The sequence below is a fragment of the Fusarium pseudograminearum genome, chromosome 1, assembly GCF_000303195.2.
Source record: "Fusarium pseudograminearum CS3096 chromosome 1, whole genome shotgun sequence".
NCBI classification, from domain to species: Eukaryota; Fungi; Ascomycota; class Sordariomycetes; order Hypocreales; family Nectriaceae; genus Fusarium; species Fusarium pseudograminearum.
The window spans coordinates 9884800-9901254 of record NC_031951.1 but is presented as its reverse complement, the minus strand read 5'-3'; the positions used below and the strand labels follow the sequence as shown (position 1 = coordinate 9901254).

Genomic DNA, 16455 nt, shown 5'->3' with positions numbered 1-16455 from the left:
ACCTCTACCGCCCCAGCGACGTGGCGCCAGCCAACATCGGTCCTGCATGGGCCAATTGCGCATAGGCACGATGCAGCATGTCGCTATTATCCATGGTTTTTTGGGCGCCTGTGGCCCATCGCAAGCAGGGGACTGGGCTTTGTCAGGCTTGCATGCTTTTTTTTCTCTCTCCTCCCAGCCTGCAGAGAGGGAAAGAGTAATCGGAAACGGACCCATACCTGCCATCCAACGTCGGTTCGCCTCAAGAATACCGCTCGTGAATGACCTCTCCGGACCTCCCACCCATTCGCCCGTTATGATCCGAGCCTTGCATCTTGCAAATCAACGTTACTGATCTCACAACCATTCTGCTTTTGTCTTACCGTCCAATAGACTTTTTTTTATTGCTTTTTCTTCTTCTCTCTATTTGCTGTGCTGTCTGTCGCCCTCTGCAGTACGCCGCATGATACCCCAACCCAACAACATCTAACATTATACACCCCCAATTGCGACACACACAGACTATCTGTATACGCTACAATTTTTACGGGTACTTCCCAGGTAGGTAGGAGGCTTGACATACATACGACTTCAGGGCCTGGAGTATCTAACACTCGGTGCCCTACTGCAGCTACCCGATTGCCTGACTGGCGTGCTGCAAGAAGAAGCAAGATAATAGACTTGTTCCCCCGGGTTTTTTTTCCTGTTGAGATCCCTTTTTCATAATGTCAGAAGCGGATAAAGACGAGAAAGTATGAGTTACGGCTACGGCTACAACTATAATTACCCTGTCCCCAGTGGTAGGACACAAATTAATTGGGGCAATGTACAGTTTTCCAACTTCTCAAACGTTCAATATTCACAACCCGAACTCTCAGACGCTGAGGATGATGTCGAGAACCCATATCAAGGTGAGTTGAATTTGATATACTTTGGCATTTTTCGTCTATTTTTTCTTATATATATACTGAGACATATATACATACATAGGTGGGGATGGGTACTCACAAGGACTGCCAAGGGCACCAATGGCACCCCCATCACCAACATTATCCAAGAAGGATAAAAAGAAACTGAAGAAGCAGAAAGACAAGGCGACAGCAGCAGCCGCTGAGCAAGCAGCCTTCATGCCACCTCCACCACCACCTCCGCCACAAGAACCTTCAGCACAAGATGAGCCTTCAGCAAGCTCTTCAAGTAAGAAAAAGAGCAAGAAGAGCAAGAGAAAAGACTCAAAGTCGCTACCAGAACCTCCTTCTATACCAATTCCCCCACCTCCAACTGCCGAGGCGAGCAAGGAGCCGGAGAAGGTAGAGGAGGAGAAGGAGGTAGAGGCAAAGACTGATGAACCTGAAACGGCCGGAACACAGGACAACGCCGATGCCAAGGACGCATCAGCCACGGAAGACAAGGCTGCTGGTGAAGAGACACCCACACCAGAGGCGGCGTCCAAGGAGGACGAATCTGCCAAAGACACCAAATACGATGAAGCCGACAAGGAGGAAGAGCCACCTGTGAAGGAAGGTGCACCTCCGAACGAGACGCCAACTTCTGAAGCGGGCGAGGAGGCTACTCCCGTGGAAGCTCTAGGTCAGGAAGACTCAGCCGAGCAAGACGCCGCCCCGGATGAGGCACCTACAGAAGAAGCCCCTGTGGCGGAGTCACCAGCAGTTGAAGCCCCTACAGCGGAAACTCCAGCGACAGAAGAAACATCAACCAAAGGTGATGATGCAACAGCTGCACAGGAACCAAGCACGCCAAGTGAAGCTCCTACCAGCGAAGAGTCTCTCCCCAAGGACGAGAAGGCAGCCGAGCCTGAGGTAGTCGACACTCAAGAAAAGGGCAGCGACGGTGATGATGATGAACCTTCGATGGCTGCTGCATCCAAATCTACAAGTAAGAGCCAGAAGAAGAAGAAGAAGGAAAAGGAGAAGAAGGAGAAGAAAGAGAAGGAGGAGAAAGACAAGAAGAAAACAGCTGCAAAGTCTGAGAAATCCCATCATCACAAGTCGAAACACTCACATTCTTCGTCAAAGGAGGTTGGCTCTTCCAAAGACAAAGCTCTCGACCCACCACCTGTTGCCAAGGACAAGCAGGAAGTGGTGACTGTTCCGGCTGAGCCAAAGGCAGAGGAAACTAAAGCTTCCGAATCGGAAGTGGAATCCCAGCCAGTTGAAAAGACATTACCTCCATCAGAGGAGCCAGCATCTTCGAAGGAAGAGATTCCCACTGAAGAGTCAAAGGAGGAGCAAAAATCTGTTGAGGAACCAGAACCTTCAGAAGAGCAAGCATCTGCTGAGGAGACAAAACCCTCTGAAGAGTCCAAGCCTTCTGAGGAGCCAACACCTGTTGAAGAGCCAACACCTGTTGAAGAGCCAACGCCCGCTGAAGAGCCTAAGCCTGCGGAAGAGCCTAGCCCTTCCGAGGAACCAGAACCTTCAAAAGAGCCAGCGTCTACCGAGGAGCTAAAGCCCACTGAAGAGCCTGCACCTGTAGAAGAGTCAACGCCTGGTGAAGAGCCCAAACCCGCTGATGAGCCAGCACCTGTAGAGGAGCCAAAGGAGGAGCCAAAAACTATCGAGGCACCAGAGCCTTCAGAAGAGCCAACGTCAACTGAGCAGCCAGCACCTGCAGAAGAGCACAAGCCTGCTGATGAACTAGAGCTAGTCGAGGCACCAGAGCCTTCGAAAGAGCAAGCACCTGCTGAGGAGACAAAACCCTTTGAAGAGCCTAAGCCTTCCGAGGAACCAGATCCTTCAAAAGAGTCAAAGCCTACTGAAGAACCAGAGCCAACCGAGGAGCCAACACCTGTCGAGGAATCAAAAGCAGTGGAAGAGTCAGCACCTGAGGAACCAAGGCCTTCAGAAGATCCAGCACCTGCCGAGGAGCCGAAAATGAAGGAACCCTCGACAAAGGACGAAAATGCCGCAGAAGAGCCAAAGACTGAAAGTGAAGCTTTAGTAGTGGGCACGTCTGGCAAAGACGAACCCGAGCCTAACCCCACGGACGAGGTACCACCTGCGCCGGAAGGCCCAGCTCCAACCAAGGAGTCTGATCCTGCAGACGAACCCCTGGCTGAAGATAAGCAAACAGAAGAGCCCTCGACTGCGCCTGTTGTGGAAGAGGTATCTTCTGAGGCTCTTGGAACAAAGGAACAAACTAAGGCACCCGAAGCTGCGCAAGAGCCTGAAACGGCAGCCGATCTCAAGTCTGAGGAAGACAAACCAGCTGACGTCGGTGAAGCTGCCACCTCGGAAGCGCCTTCGGAACCCGAGAAAGCCCCTGAAAATGAAGCTGCGGCGACTCTAGAGGAAGAAAAAACGTCCGAACATGGCAACGAAAACTCTTCTCAGTCAGATAACAAGCCGGAACCAGCAGACGAAGCCCCTGCTGCGACCGAGGAGGCACCCGCCAAGGACACAGCAGGCGAGCCCGAAAGCAAGCCAGTCGCAAATGACGAGATGCCGTTAACGCCGGACGAAGCCCCTTCAAACGATAGGACAGTTAGGAAATCCGATGAAGCTGAGCAATCTAGCGACAAGGACGCTCAGGTGACGATGCCTACTGAAGATAATAAGGACGCGGAGGATGAGAAGCCAGCTATTTCAGCCGAGACACAGAACTCTACCAAAAGCAAAGAGTCGGCTCCCGTGGAAGAAGCTAAGAAGAACGACGACGCTACCGCTGCTCCACCTGAAAAGGAGGATGCCGAAGACGCAGACGACATACCGACCGAGAAGGAGGCACCAATCCCAGATGCTGTGCATTCGGAGGCGGGCAACGCGGCTAGCGATGAGACAGCTGAGGAACAGGTGCCAATAACAGAGGCTCCCAAGGACGAGGCTGCCCAGGCAGAAGATGCAACCGCTTCGACGTCAAAGAAGACAAAGAAGAAAAAGAAGAAGAAGGGCAGTAAGAGTGGAATCGAGATGCCAGTCACAGCCGAGCCAGCAGCTGTCCCTACCGACGAAGCAGAAGTTCAAGTCACGACGGAGCCCATTATTGAGCCAGAAGCTCCTGTCGAGGCTGCCACTGAGCCAGCCACTGGGCCTGAGGTTTCTGAACAGGCTTCTAATGAACCAACTTCTGAGCCCAAGACTGCTGCCAAGCCCAAGACTGATAACCCGACTACTGAATCTGCTACTGACCCCGAAGCTGCTGAAAAGGCTCTCCCCAACGAATCAACTACGGAGCCAGAGCCCGAGACTACTGTCGATTCTGAATACCCCTCCAACAAGTCTGTTACCGGACCTGCTACTGAACCTGAAGCAACTGAGAAGGCTGTTGAGTCAGTTGCTGAGCCCAAGGATGCTGCTAAACCTGAGACTGTTGCTAAGCCCGAGACTGTTATCGACTCTGAAGCTCCCTCCGATAAGTCTGCTACTGAATCTCCCACTGAGTCTGAAGTAACCGAGAAGGCTGTTGAGTCAACTGTCGAGCCTGAGATTGCTCCTGAGCCCGAGACTGTTATCGATTCTGAAGCTCCCTCCGATAAGTCTGCCGCCGAAGCCGTCACTGAGCCTAAAGTAGTCGAGCAGGCTATTGAACCAGTTTCTGAGTCTGAAGCTGCTGTGGAGGCTGAAGCTACCCAACCTGAATCTGATGACTCAGTTGTTCAGCCCATCACTGAGCCTGAAGTTGCGGAAAAAGCTGCTGTAGATGAACCAGCTCTAGAGCCTGAGCTTGAGACCGTTGCCGAGGCTGAAGCTTCTGTCGATTCTGAGCCTGAAGTTGTTGAGAAGGCTGCCTCCGACAAACCACCTTCCGCGCCTGAGACTGCATCTGATCAGCCAGAAACTGAGCCTTCTGCCGAGCCTACCGCCGAACCTGTTCTTAAGCCCGCTGACGATTCTAAACCTGGTACTGAGCCCGAGGTAGACCTTGATAAACCAGCTTCTGAACAAGCCCTTGATGAGCCTTCAGCGGAGCTCAAGCCTGCTGCCGAGACCGAAGCTGCCGAGATGGTTGCCTCTGATGAACCATCTTCTACACCCGAGACAGCGTCTGACCAGCCAGCCACTGAGCCTGCCGTCAAATCTGCCCCCGAGTCTGAGTCCGTGTCTGACAAGCCACCGGCAGTCGAGTCTGACTCCTCTACAAAGTTTGAACCTACTGTTGAATCGGTAAAAGACACCCCCGAGGTTGTCAAGACAGAAAGTGACGTGGAATCTGAACAAGTGGTTGTGCCTAAAGACGATGTTTCTTCTGAAGATGAAGACGAGTCCGACTCCGACTCCGAGTCTGAGTCAGAGTCAGATGTCGAGCCAGACAATGGCGCGCCTGAAGAGGTTGCCAACAACAAAGATATTGGCAATTCGGATACCGAGAGCTTAGAAGGCAAATCGACTGAACGTGCTACAAACGCTGACAGTGAAGTGGATTCCGCCAGACCGACCACGAAGGAAATGTCTAACGAAGCTAAGGAAGAGCCATCACTATTGGAAAAGAAGGATGACTCTCAGGAAGCCTCAGCAGAGACCGAAGCACCCGAATCATCCGTTGAGCCCGAGAATAATGATGTTGAGGTTTCGGAACCGAAAGCCACAGCCATAGAAGGCAAAGACAACACCGTTGTGGCAAACATGAGCGAGTCGGAAGCAACATCTGAGAGCGAAGATGATGATGAAGACGATGAAGACGACGATTCCGATTCTGAACACCAACCAGCGGAAAGCGACAAAGCCACAGACGCGCTACCTACCAAGACTGCGGAAGAAGAACCAGCTCTTGCCGAGAAAGATACACTGGACTCGGCGAAAGAAGACGATTCGGACTCTCCAATCACGGAATCAACTGATGAGAAGAAGGATAAGCCTTCGCCCCCTGAAACTTCTGCAGAGAAAGTCGATGTGCCTGCTCCTCCTTCCAATGAGGAAGCAGAAGACAGTACCGAAACAGTGGAACTAGCTGATACTGTTGACAAGAAGGAGCCTGAATCCGCAGCAGAAAAATCCGATTCACCTCAGGTGAAGCCAGAGTCTACTGCTCAAGAAGGGGCAGCAGCAGAGATTGATCCCGCTGAAGACGATACTTCTGAAGATTCTGCTTCTGAAGCCAGTGATGACGATACTATCGCGTCTGTGACAGACAAAGCCGTCGATGGAGAAACACTGCAAATATCTGTCAATCCGGGAGATGATTCACCATTGGAGGGCAAGACCTCCCATGCTCCTGATGTTTTGGATACCGATGAGGCAAACGCCCAAGTCATCAGTGAAGCTAGCAAGGGTTCGGTTGTTGAAGCAGAGAATGTTGTACAGGAACCACTTGATGAGGGTGCACAAGATAAACCCGTGCCCGACAATGAAGCGCCAAAGGAGCCTGAAAGCAACGATAAAATTTCACCCCACACTGACGCTGAGGAAACTCAAGAACCAGTAGCCTCTGGCGCAGATGACAACGAACCGGAGGAAAGCACTCTTATTTCTACGAAAGAAAAAGCAGCGCTAGACGAACCTGTCGCTGAGGAGGAAGCCAAGCAGCCAATTGACGACGCTACAGGACATGATGAGAAGCCTGAGACTGAATCGCCACCTTTGGACAATCCGGCTGACGACGAGCCTGCCTTGGACGACAAGGATTTGGACGCGACACAACCTGCACAGCAGACAGCCGAAGATGTCGAAATGTCTGACGAGGACTCCGCAGATGAAGCCCCTGCAGTTGACGAGAAGCAGGAGACACCGGATGATCCTGTACCCAGCAAGCCAGAAGAAGTAGAAGACTCAACCTTGGAGGAGAAGCCAGTTGTTGAAACACTTGCAGATGACAACGACATACAAGGTGCAACTGAAGCTTCTGACGAGGATCAGACAGCGCCAGAGGCCACGCCTTCGACTAGCGATAAACCAGAGGAAATACCTGTAGTGGATGTTGATCCAGGAGAAAGCGAAGCACCAAGTGCTGAAACCGATGGCGCGGCTGAAGTTGACGATAAACCCGGAGGCGCAACTCCGCCCGATGGCGTGCCAGAACAAACAGTGGCCGAGGTTTCTGATAACGAATCGGATACTCCCGCTCCCGCTCCTGCGCCTGAAGATGGCGAATCCAAGGAGAAGGACAAGACTGCTGAGCAGGAACCAACTACAGAGCCGCCAGCGACCGATGAGAAGCCGGAGGAAACAGCTCAAGCATCTAATGATGAGCCAGAGCCACTAGTAGCCCCCAGCGACGAGCCAAAGGAAGCAGAAACTCCTGAGGTTACGCCAGCTGAGGAGCCCACTGTAGTTGGTGATGATTCGAAAGAAGCCGATGTTTCCGAGGCCGAGTCAGTTGTGGAGGTTCCCGTTCAAGACAACCCCCCAGAAGCAGAAGCAGAAGCAGAGGCAGAAGTTGAACCTGTGAAAGAAGCATCGGTGTCTGAAGAGAAACTGGCCGAGGAAGAACAGACGGCTCAAGCTCAAGAAGAACCACAGCAAGGCTCCGCACCAGCTGACAATACACCAGAGGAAGAAGAAAAATCTGCCAAAGACGAGTATATCGAAGCTCCTATAGCCTCTGACGATAAGGCAGGAGAAGATGTAAAATCAGCAGAAGAACCACCTGCATCTGCACCTATAGCTGAAGACGAGCTCAGCCAATCACCGCCCACCGCTGCACAAGAAGAATCCAAGGAGATCACTACGGCTGAAGAAACTACGGAAGCGACTCCAGTAGCAGAACCCGTGCCTGCTTCTGAAGAGCCCCCGGCCGGTGACACAGTCTCTACTGACGATCAAGCAGTCGATGATCCCAAGAACGCCGAGGACGTAGCGACACCAACAGTACACGAACCTCGTCCACCAGAAGGAGAAGGTCAATCAAAACCTGTAGACGAAACACCAGCCTCGGAACCCGAGGATGCCATCGTCAAACCTATTGATGATTCTGCTGATGTACCTCCTGCCGAAGCAGAAAAGAAGGAAGACGAGCCAGTCAAAGTCACCACCAAGGAAGATACGAGGGCGAAGGAAGATGAAGAGAGCAAGGATACTCTCGGACCAATTCCAAGGACCAAGAACCCGGTCAAAAAAGGTGAGGAAAATGGTTCATTACAAAATGCCCCTTTTGATTTTGCACAAAATTATGGAAATTCTACGGAGCTGGATAAAAAGATGGACAATGACGCTTCAGAGCTGCTTTCAGACGATACCCAGGAACTTTCAGAAAGACAGCACTATGAGGAGAGCTCAGAACTCAAGAGCCGGTCATTGATGACTGAAGCGCCGAGCGACCAGAATAACCAGACCGCCACAGGAACCACAAGGCCAGGACTGCAAGAAACTCTTTCAGCGGTGGACGAAGACCCACAAGATCGAGTTGTGAGTAAGACTCTGGATCTTGATCTCCAGGATAGCGATCTGGTTACGAGCCACCCAGCCACCAGCAACGCTAGAGAGCCCACACCAGGCACTCCACATGAGCAGGGCACTCCAGACCAATCGGAAGACGCTGTCAATGAAATTGACCCTGTAAATGTCGACTCAATTGCTACCGCGACTCCCCAGCCTCTGCAGCCCGAGACGACTGAGACACTTGCTGGGGAACCAGACTCAGAGCCATCTTACAATACTCATGATGGCAATGAGAAGTCTGGGAGAATGGACTCATATTTTCCAGTCATAATTGCTCGCAGCGCATCATCAGCATCAGCTTCGGTAGTTTCTGATGACGATTCAGAAATTTCCACGTCTTCGCGCACAGCAGCCGAAAAGTCTCAAGTACAGCTGCTAGACAACAAAGACAGTATTGGCCATGCCGAACCAGACGCGAACAACTCACCGTCAGGGCTATTGCAGCCTATCGATACACCGGATGCTACTCACCAATCCAAAATTCTGGAAACCGACTTCGGCCATGTGCTACAGACATCCCGAGAACTGCCTGAGGAGTCTGAGGCGAGCGTTGCAGGACCCGATGACCAAGACTCAGACTCTGATTTATCCGAGGACGAATCCGTCGAGGATGAGAAGTCAGAATTAGAGGAGTCACTCATGATCCATAGCCAAGTTCCGGAGCAACCACAGGCGACTGAGCCAGCTCAAACTCGAGAAGACGATGTAGTCCCACAAGATGGCCACAAGTATGAGGGCCTTGGTTCAAGAACAGAAACAGCCGTTGAAGAAGAGGAGAGTGACGTTGCCTCAAATGCCAGCTCACTAGATGAGTCTGAAGACGACGAACATGAAGCGTCCAGGTCCATTCATGGACGATCCTCTCCTGTACCCGCCAGTCCCGCCGATGTTCATCACAAAGATTCTCACCAAGATGTCGACTCAGATGACGATCCAGATGACGATCCAGATGACGATCCAGATGACGATCCAGACGATAACGTCAGCAATCTTGACCAACAGAGTGCGACTTCTCGACGCTCCTCAATTGACCAGCCGTCTTACCCCGTTACCAAACCAGACCTCGAAGTTCAAGGCAACGACGTTTCTTTTGAACTACATGAGCCAGATTTGGGTCAAGATGAAGCTGTTGGACAGACTATGACGCTCAAAGACAACGACACCGACTCTGATGACGGTTCTGAAGCTTCTGAAGCTTCTGAAGCTTCCGAAGCCGAGAAATCCGAAGTTAGTCATGTACATGAGCAATCAAGGGATCCTATCGAAGAACACGGCTCGAGTCTGGAGTTGAACAAACCTGCTGTCGTCGTTGACTATAATGTATTGGCCGCTGCTAAAGAAGACGATGATTCTTCGTTAGATGATGAGGAAGATGAAGATGACGATGAAGATCCCGAACATACTCCTCCCGGTCCTGAGCGCCTGGACACTGATGTGACTTTGGATGGCCCACAAGCTGGAACAATCGAGGTAAATCTTGATGGAGATGATAATGACGACGACGACGACGACGGCGATGATAACGATGATGATGAGTCCGGTATGGACCAACGAAGTCAAATTATTGACAGAGATGATTCGCCTGCACCGGAACCAACTCTCATTCCAAAGTCAACTATCGCCGAGCATCAATCTCAATCAGGAAATGAAACTTCACTTGATCATTCCTCAGTTTCACCAGCCGCACATCAAACAGAGCCATCAGGATCGTTGGATCATATCGCAGTCGAAGCTGAGGAACCAGACCTTTCTGACTCTGCTTCATCGGTATCTACGGAACCGGACACAGTAGGGAAAGAAGCCTCGGATCACCAGTCTCGTTCGCATTCCCCAAGTCCCGATCTCCTGCAATCTACACCCGAGGCTATCCTCCTTGAACCTTCAGCTCCCAACCAAAATGAAGTCGATTCGGAACCCGATGTGTCTGCTGTTATAACAAGATCTCCGTCACCTGAGTCAGTAGTTGAGAAACCGCCCAACGAAATTCCAGTCCCCGATGTATTGGACGAGCTCTCCGAGGCAGACAGCGAGTCTGAAGCCGAACATGAAGAGAACGAACCCCAAGCGCGAGATCCTTCCTTACATTCGATTGTCCTCAACGAAGAAAACGAATCGGATTCTGATGTTGATGACGAGTCTGAACATGATGAGCCAACTCCTTCTGTTCTGCCGCAAACCCTGACAACTGAGGCCAAACTTTCCCCAGAAAGATTGACATCATCTCCCGTTGCCACTCGAAATCTTGCAGCCGTGGATGATGATGAGCCTTTGCCAGATGACTTGGAAGACCGAGATCCAGAAGTGTCCGACTCTGAGGTGGATGCAGACAATGAACATATCGTCAACATCACCAAAGACGATATGGATCAGAAACACCCAGAGGAAACTGCGACCGATGACGACAGCGACGACGATAATAGCGATGACGATACCCATGTTTCTAGGGATATCTCTCCTATCGGCATTGACAGGATAGGTGCACCACGCAGCCTCGAGCAAACCACTCAAGTTCCTGGGACGACTGAGGACACCTCTGAGGACAATCGAGCAGTATATGAAGAAAAGGACGACAGACTGTCGGATGTTCAACTTCCCGAAGCGCCTACTGAGGCAACCAGAGCAATTGAGAACGAGGCGCATACCGTCGATGAATGGCAGCCCCAGCAGGAAACGGCCGATAATATGCTCCGTGAAGTCAAGACTCCAGATACAGATGACACTCAGCTCTCAGAACCAAAACCTGCCCAAGCGACTGAGGTGAAATCTGTGGGGCTTGGTCGGTCTGAGCATGATGCCGTCAAGGTTGTCGATATCCCTTCCCGTGACAAAGGCAAAGCAATTGCCGTCATGCCAGAGACCCCAAAGCGATCTGGTTCTAAATCGCGTTCATCACGTTCGTCGTCCCGTAATGAGCCTCCTCGAACGTTCTTGACCCAACAACAACGACCACGAAGATCGTTGAGAGTTCGTCCTGTGACAGAAGTCTATACCAAAGACCCCATCTTCGTTCCTGCTGTGAGTCGGCCCGCCGATGCCAAACCTACACAGCGACCTCAGCCACCGCGTGCTGAAAGCGAGCCAGTCAGAGTACCAGTGCGTCCTCCGCTCGGCCGCCCTTCTTTGGAGACACAGGGTGAATCCTCAAGAACAGCAGTGCAGGCAGATGCCGTCGCCAGGCCCCGTTCTTTCCAGGCCGACGGCGAGTCGTCTAGAGCTCCCTTGAAACACGACCTCAGGCACCAGACGGTCACTGTTGACGAGGGGCTCCGAGATGCGGCATTTCGGACACCCATCTCAGTTGACACAATTGCAGGGTCTGAAGTCCAAAGACCACCAAGTCCCGGCATAGTGATTCCTGATGCAGAGATGATTGATCTACAACGATCCCGCACCCTGAGGCGAACCCGAAAGAAGTCGATACAGCAGGCTGAGGATACACTGGCTGCAGCTGTAGTCATTTATGCCACCGCTGAGGCGCTGAGTCCTCCTGGTAGCCCATCGCCTTTTGATCACTTCAGGGGCAGAGATATACCTAATCTGGAACATCAGATGAATGCAGAACCTAATGACTACAACTTCCCAGTCGTTTCTACACCACGGGGAAGCTTTGAGGATGAACTCGATGAGTTTCACAAGTCTAATGCTGACTTGTTTGCAGACGACAGGAGCAGAGAATCTGACTCGTCGCGCAGCGATAGAGACAGAGATAGACACCGCAGGCGCCGACACTCGCATGCGTCACAACGTTCTGAAGGCAGCCGCGGTGAAGAAGACCGAGAGCGAAGACATCGCACCGATGAAGAGAGGCGAGCTCATCGACCTCGGGATGATGATGAGAGCCGCCGTCACCGATATTCGCATCGCGACGATGAATCTCGGCATCGTCGTCACCGTGACGAAGAAGAAATGCCACCTCGTGACTCGCGTGGTGAGGCCGATGCCAAGTCGAGAAGCTCTCGTGGATCTGAAGAATCGAAAATCAAGGGCTATCGCCGCGACGAAGACTTACGACCACGCGAATCCCGTAAGGTTGAAGAGCCTGCTTCACGTAGCCTCCCTCAGGAAGACGAGGGCAGAGAGCGTAGAAGGCGATCTTCTCATGCTCACCGTCGCCATCGAGCCGATACGGCTGAGTCAGGTGCGCGTGATACGTCTCCTAGAACACCCAGACGAGACAGCGGTTTCTCTGCCGATAACAGTTCTGGAAGTTCTGGCCGCAAACGTCGCACGGCAGATGAACAGGCCGCCCATGATAGACGCAAAGCAGAAAGGTCAGAGCGACGAACACGAGAGGAAGCTGAACGAAGACGCGAGCCTACACGCTACCACGAGTCAAGGCAGGAAGAAAATGATAAAGAGAGGGAGAGAGAAAGGCGAAGCAAGGGCAAAGAGCCCGCACGTGAACCAGAACCCGAGCGTGAGCCATTTCCGGAGCTAGAGCCACAGCCAGAGCCCGAGGTAGAACGACACCGCCGATCACGTCGACAAAGCCATTCCGGTAGGCCTCGGCACGAAGAGCCTAGGGATCGCGCACGAGAGGAATCAGCTTCGCCTGAGAAGTTATTTACCGCCAAGAACTCTGAACGTGTCTTGGATGCTACTCCCCCACCTCGCGAGGAGGCCCCTGTTGCAGAGCCAGTCAGAGAACGCACAAGAGATGCCCCGCCAGAGGATTCGCCCAAACGCTCCTCGACACGACACAGACGAAGTACTCACCCTACCGCTGAAGAGCCACGTCCTCGATCGTCACGTGTACGACGTGACGACACTGTGCCTGAGCCACCGCGGGAGAAGGAAAGGGACCGAGAGAGGACAAGAGACAAGTCGAGAGCGAGAGACGGAGAGAAAGAAGCTCGGCCTGTCAAGCACGTCAGAATGGACACAGAAGACACCCGTCGCAAAGCGCGACACGAAGAGCGACGCAGGGCACAAACAAGGGACGACGACAGGAAGCCCTCGGGTATCAAGGGTGCGTTCAAGAAACTTTTCAGCAAGTCTTGAATGTGAGGGGAAGAATGAGACGGCATTTTGCCCTTGATTGGGTTTGTGTATTGATAAGGCTTGCTATAATATGTAAAGATAGGGAGGGGTCTGGGTTTACTTTGGGTTTGTCGATATGATGATTTTATTCCGAAATTACGACCGACATGTTGTTTTACGCCACAATTACCATATAGATTGACGATAATTGACGATTTTCTCGGATGAATATGCTTCCCGTCTCGGGTTCGTCTATGTGAAGTTTTGGAGGCTTGCGTGAATACTTTGCCTCCCTGATTTTCTTGTGAGCTTCTGGTATTATGCAAAGAGATTGGTCCAAGCAAGCATAATCATCTGGCGTTTATGTGATGCTGTTTACTCAACATCCCATGGATGGTGCTAAACTTCATATTGTAAGAAGAGCCTCTATTTGTCCTCGGTTATCCACTCAACAATATGAGTCGAAGGATTATCATGACGGTGTCGAATTTGATGATGCTATTGGTGATTTATACTTCGATGTTCTCCGTCCATAGAACAAATGGCATCACTCGAGGACTCGGCATCGTGCCACTCTTTGGTGTGTTTATATTCAAGTTTTTTTTTGTCAAATTCCCAACAGAAGCTTAAACCTAAGCCTTCTCAGTTCTCTCAGTGGCAACAATGAACTCTATGATGTGCGTGACTGATGGAGGAAGCTTGTGTTGAGACCTATGCACAAGTAACTTCTTCCTTATTCTTTGGCGTATATAAAGCCGGCCACCTCTTCCAGCTCTCAACTGCGAGACTAGCCTTTCGATTATTTTTTTCGCTAATTTTGCCAATCCATCTTGATCATTAAGATGCGTTTTAGTTTTGCTCTTGTGGCCGCCCTTGCTGGGCATGCCGCTGCCAGCCCTTGTGCTCCCTGGATGGTTGCCCATCGCGCCTCATGGAGATCGGCTACTACCAGAATAGACAAGATTCTCGCTGCGATGCCTACCTTGTATCCTGGTGGACTGACAGCCCCCCTTAGTGTTATCCTCGCTGCTGAAGCCACTGCCACTATCACGGACGCCGAGAACAAGGCTACTGCGACCCCGTCGGCCGCTGTCGACAGTAACAAAATATCATCGACTGAGGCACTGGATTCTTCTACAGCTTCAGCATCTCCCTCCGCTTCTTCTGGAGACAGCGTCTCTGATTCCAATGCTTCATCGACCGAGGAGGTATCGGTGACAAGGACTACCACAACCATCACCGTAACACCCACAGTCTTTGACATTACTTCGGCCTCTGAATCTACTTTATTCTCTGAATCTACTTTATTCTCTGAATCTACTTCATCTACTTCAGTCTCTGAATCTGCTTCATCTACTTCAATCTCTGAATCTACCTCAGCATCAGATACTGCCTCGGCTTCTGATACTTCTTCGGCCCCCGATACTGCTTCGACCTCCAGTAATACCTTGGCCTTTGGTACCACTGCGGGATTCGGTACAACTTCAGGTTTAAAAAACACGTCAAGAACCACTGCTTCCACCAATGAGGATTCAGATTCAGACCTGGACCGTCGCGATGAAAATATCGACAAGACCGAAGAACAAACCGATGAAGATGAAACCCTTGCAATAAGAACTCAGCAGGCAATCCGCAAGCTAAGGGAGGCGTACGAACTGCAAGAGCTGTTCAATATGGCCGTACTCAAGTGGGGAAGATCTCAGGAGGAACAGGAGAGACAGAGAAAGGATTTGAAAAAGGCTGAAAAGGAAGTCGAACGCAGAGTAAAAGCTGCTGTTGATTTTGCCAAAGAGGTCCAGGCAGATGCCGAGGCATTTGAGAAAGAGTATGAGGAGGAAGAGATAAGGGAGGAGAAGAAGAACAGGATCAACAAGCGCGACAAAATCAACGATTGCGGATGTGGAAACAAGAACGGAAAACGCGATAAAGTCAATGATTGCGGATGTGGGAACAAGAACGAGAAACGCCAGGACCGGATCAATCCGGATCTAGAGCATGAAAAGCACGAAGACGAGCTCTACGCTGGTATCGAAGACCAACTGGAGGAGGGTCTCGTAAAGGATGAAGATCGGACTGGTTTGAAGTATGAGAAGCCTGTCTACTTGATCACCAAGCAATTCAAGGTGTACAAGTGTGAGAAGCTCAATGGATGCGAACTCTACGATGTCCGCCAGGTTGACGACGAAGGACCCGGTGGCAATTGGAACACTTACGAGGACTTGAAGAAGTACAAGGAAAGGCTGTCCAAGGCAAAGGAGGGTTACAAGGAGGATTTCGAGAAGAATATCAAGGAGAAGATGAAGAAGGCCAAGTCAGGAGAGAAAACAGTAACGTCTATCTTTGAGATCGAGAAGCCTGAAAAGGAGGTAGAGGAGAAAGGAGATGAAAAGGGACAAGCCCACACGGAAAGTCCTCTACTCGCTGGTGGAGACGAAGCCAAGCAATATGAGCGCATCTCAATGCTCTACATGCAATACCGAGGCATGCTCGTCGAACCTATCCAGAAAGATCTCGACCCTATTCTCAGGAACTCCAAGTACGAGGAAGACAAGGAGATGGCGTCTCAGTACCAGGAGGGTAACGAGAAGGAGCAGCGACAGAGACTGAGCAGGCTCTACATGGACTATCGCTACATGCTTGTCCCCAAGTGGCAGAAGTTGCTTGATCCTATTCTCTGGGTAGATAATTAGTATGTAGCTAGCTTATCGTCTGGGGTAAGTCGGCTTCTTTCTTTGGAAGGGAGAAGCGACCCGATAAGGACAGCAATGAGGAGTAAATTTTGTTTTCATCATCGAATATCTCCCAACTCCAGAAAACGTGAAAGACTTCAAAATTGTACGAGATATTTTGTATTGGTCTGTATGGTAAAGCGGCCCTCAGGGTATCAGAACAATTGGCCGCTAGAAGCATAAGAGACGAAATTAGTAGATCATCTTATGCTATTTAGACTATTTATTTTTGTAACCTAAGACCTAGAAGGTCAATTTTTCTGCTACCCAGTAGGAGGCTTAGTGATGAGGATGGTGATGGTGGTGATGGTGGTAGATTGTTGAGTGACTTTTCCCCCACCGTATGTCAAAGTCTTATCGATAACATGCACCTCATTATCATTATCATCATGGACTGCATCAAATAATTGATGGTCACACTCAACACTCACCAA

At 51.1% G+C, this 16455-nt stretch overlaps 2 protein-coding genes across 2 annotated transcripts, besides 4 other annotated features; both read left to right on the top strand.

The window, feature by feature from the left end:
- Positions 1-1007: 1007 nt before the first annotated feature.
- Positions 1008-13313, top strand: FPSE_00472 (uncharacterized protein; the record flags this gene model as incomplete). The annotated part of the gene is made up of 2 exons (XM_009253592.1): positions 1008-5354; positions 5403-13313. 2 exons carry the CDS (start codon positions 1008-1010, stop codon positions 13311-13313), a joined length of 12258 nt encoding a protein of 4085 aa, XP_009251867.1.
- Positions 1885-1951: a repeat region.
- Positions 3858-3887: a microsatellite.
- Positions 9791-9847: a microsatellite.
- Positions 13314-14134: 821 nt separating the features above from the next.
- Positions 14135-15982, top strand: FPSE_00473 (uncharacterized protein; the record flags this gene model as incomplete). The annotated part of the gene is made up of 1 exon (XM_009253593.1): positions 14135-15982. One exon carries the CDS (start codon positions 14135-14137, stop codon positions 15980-15982), a length of 1848 nt encoding a protein of 615 aa, XP_009251868.1.
- A 319-nt stretch (positions 15983-16301) lies between these two features.
- Positions 16302-16335: a microsatellite.
- The last annotated feature ends 120 nt before the right edge of the window (positions 16336-16455 follow it).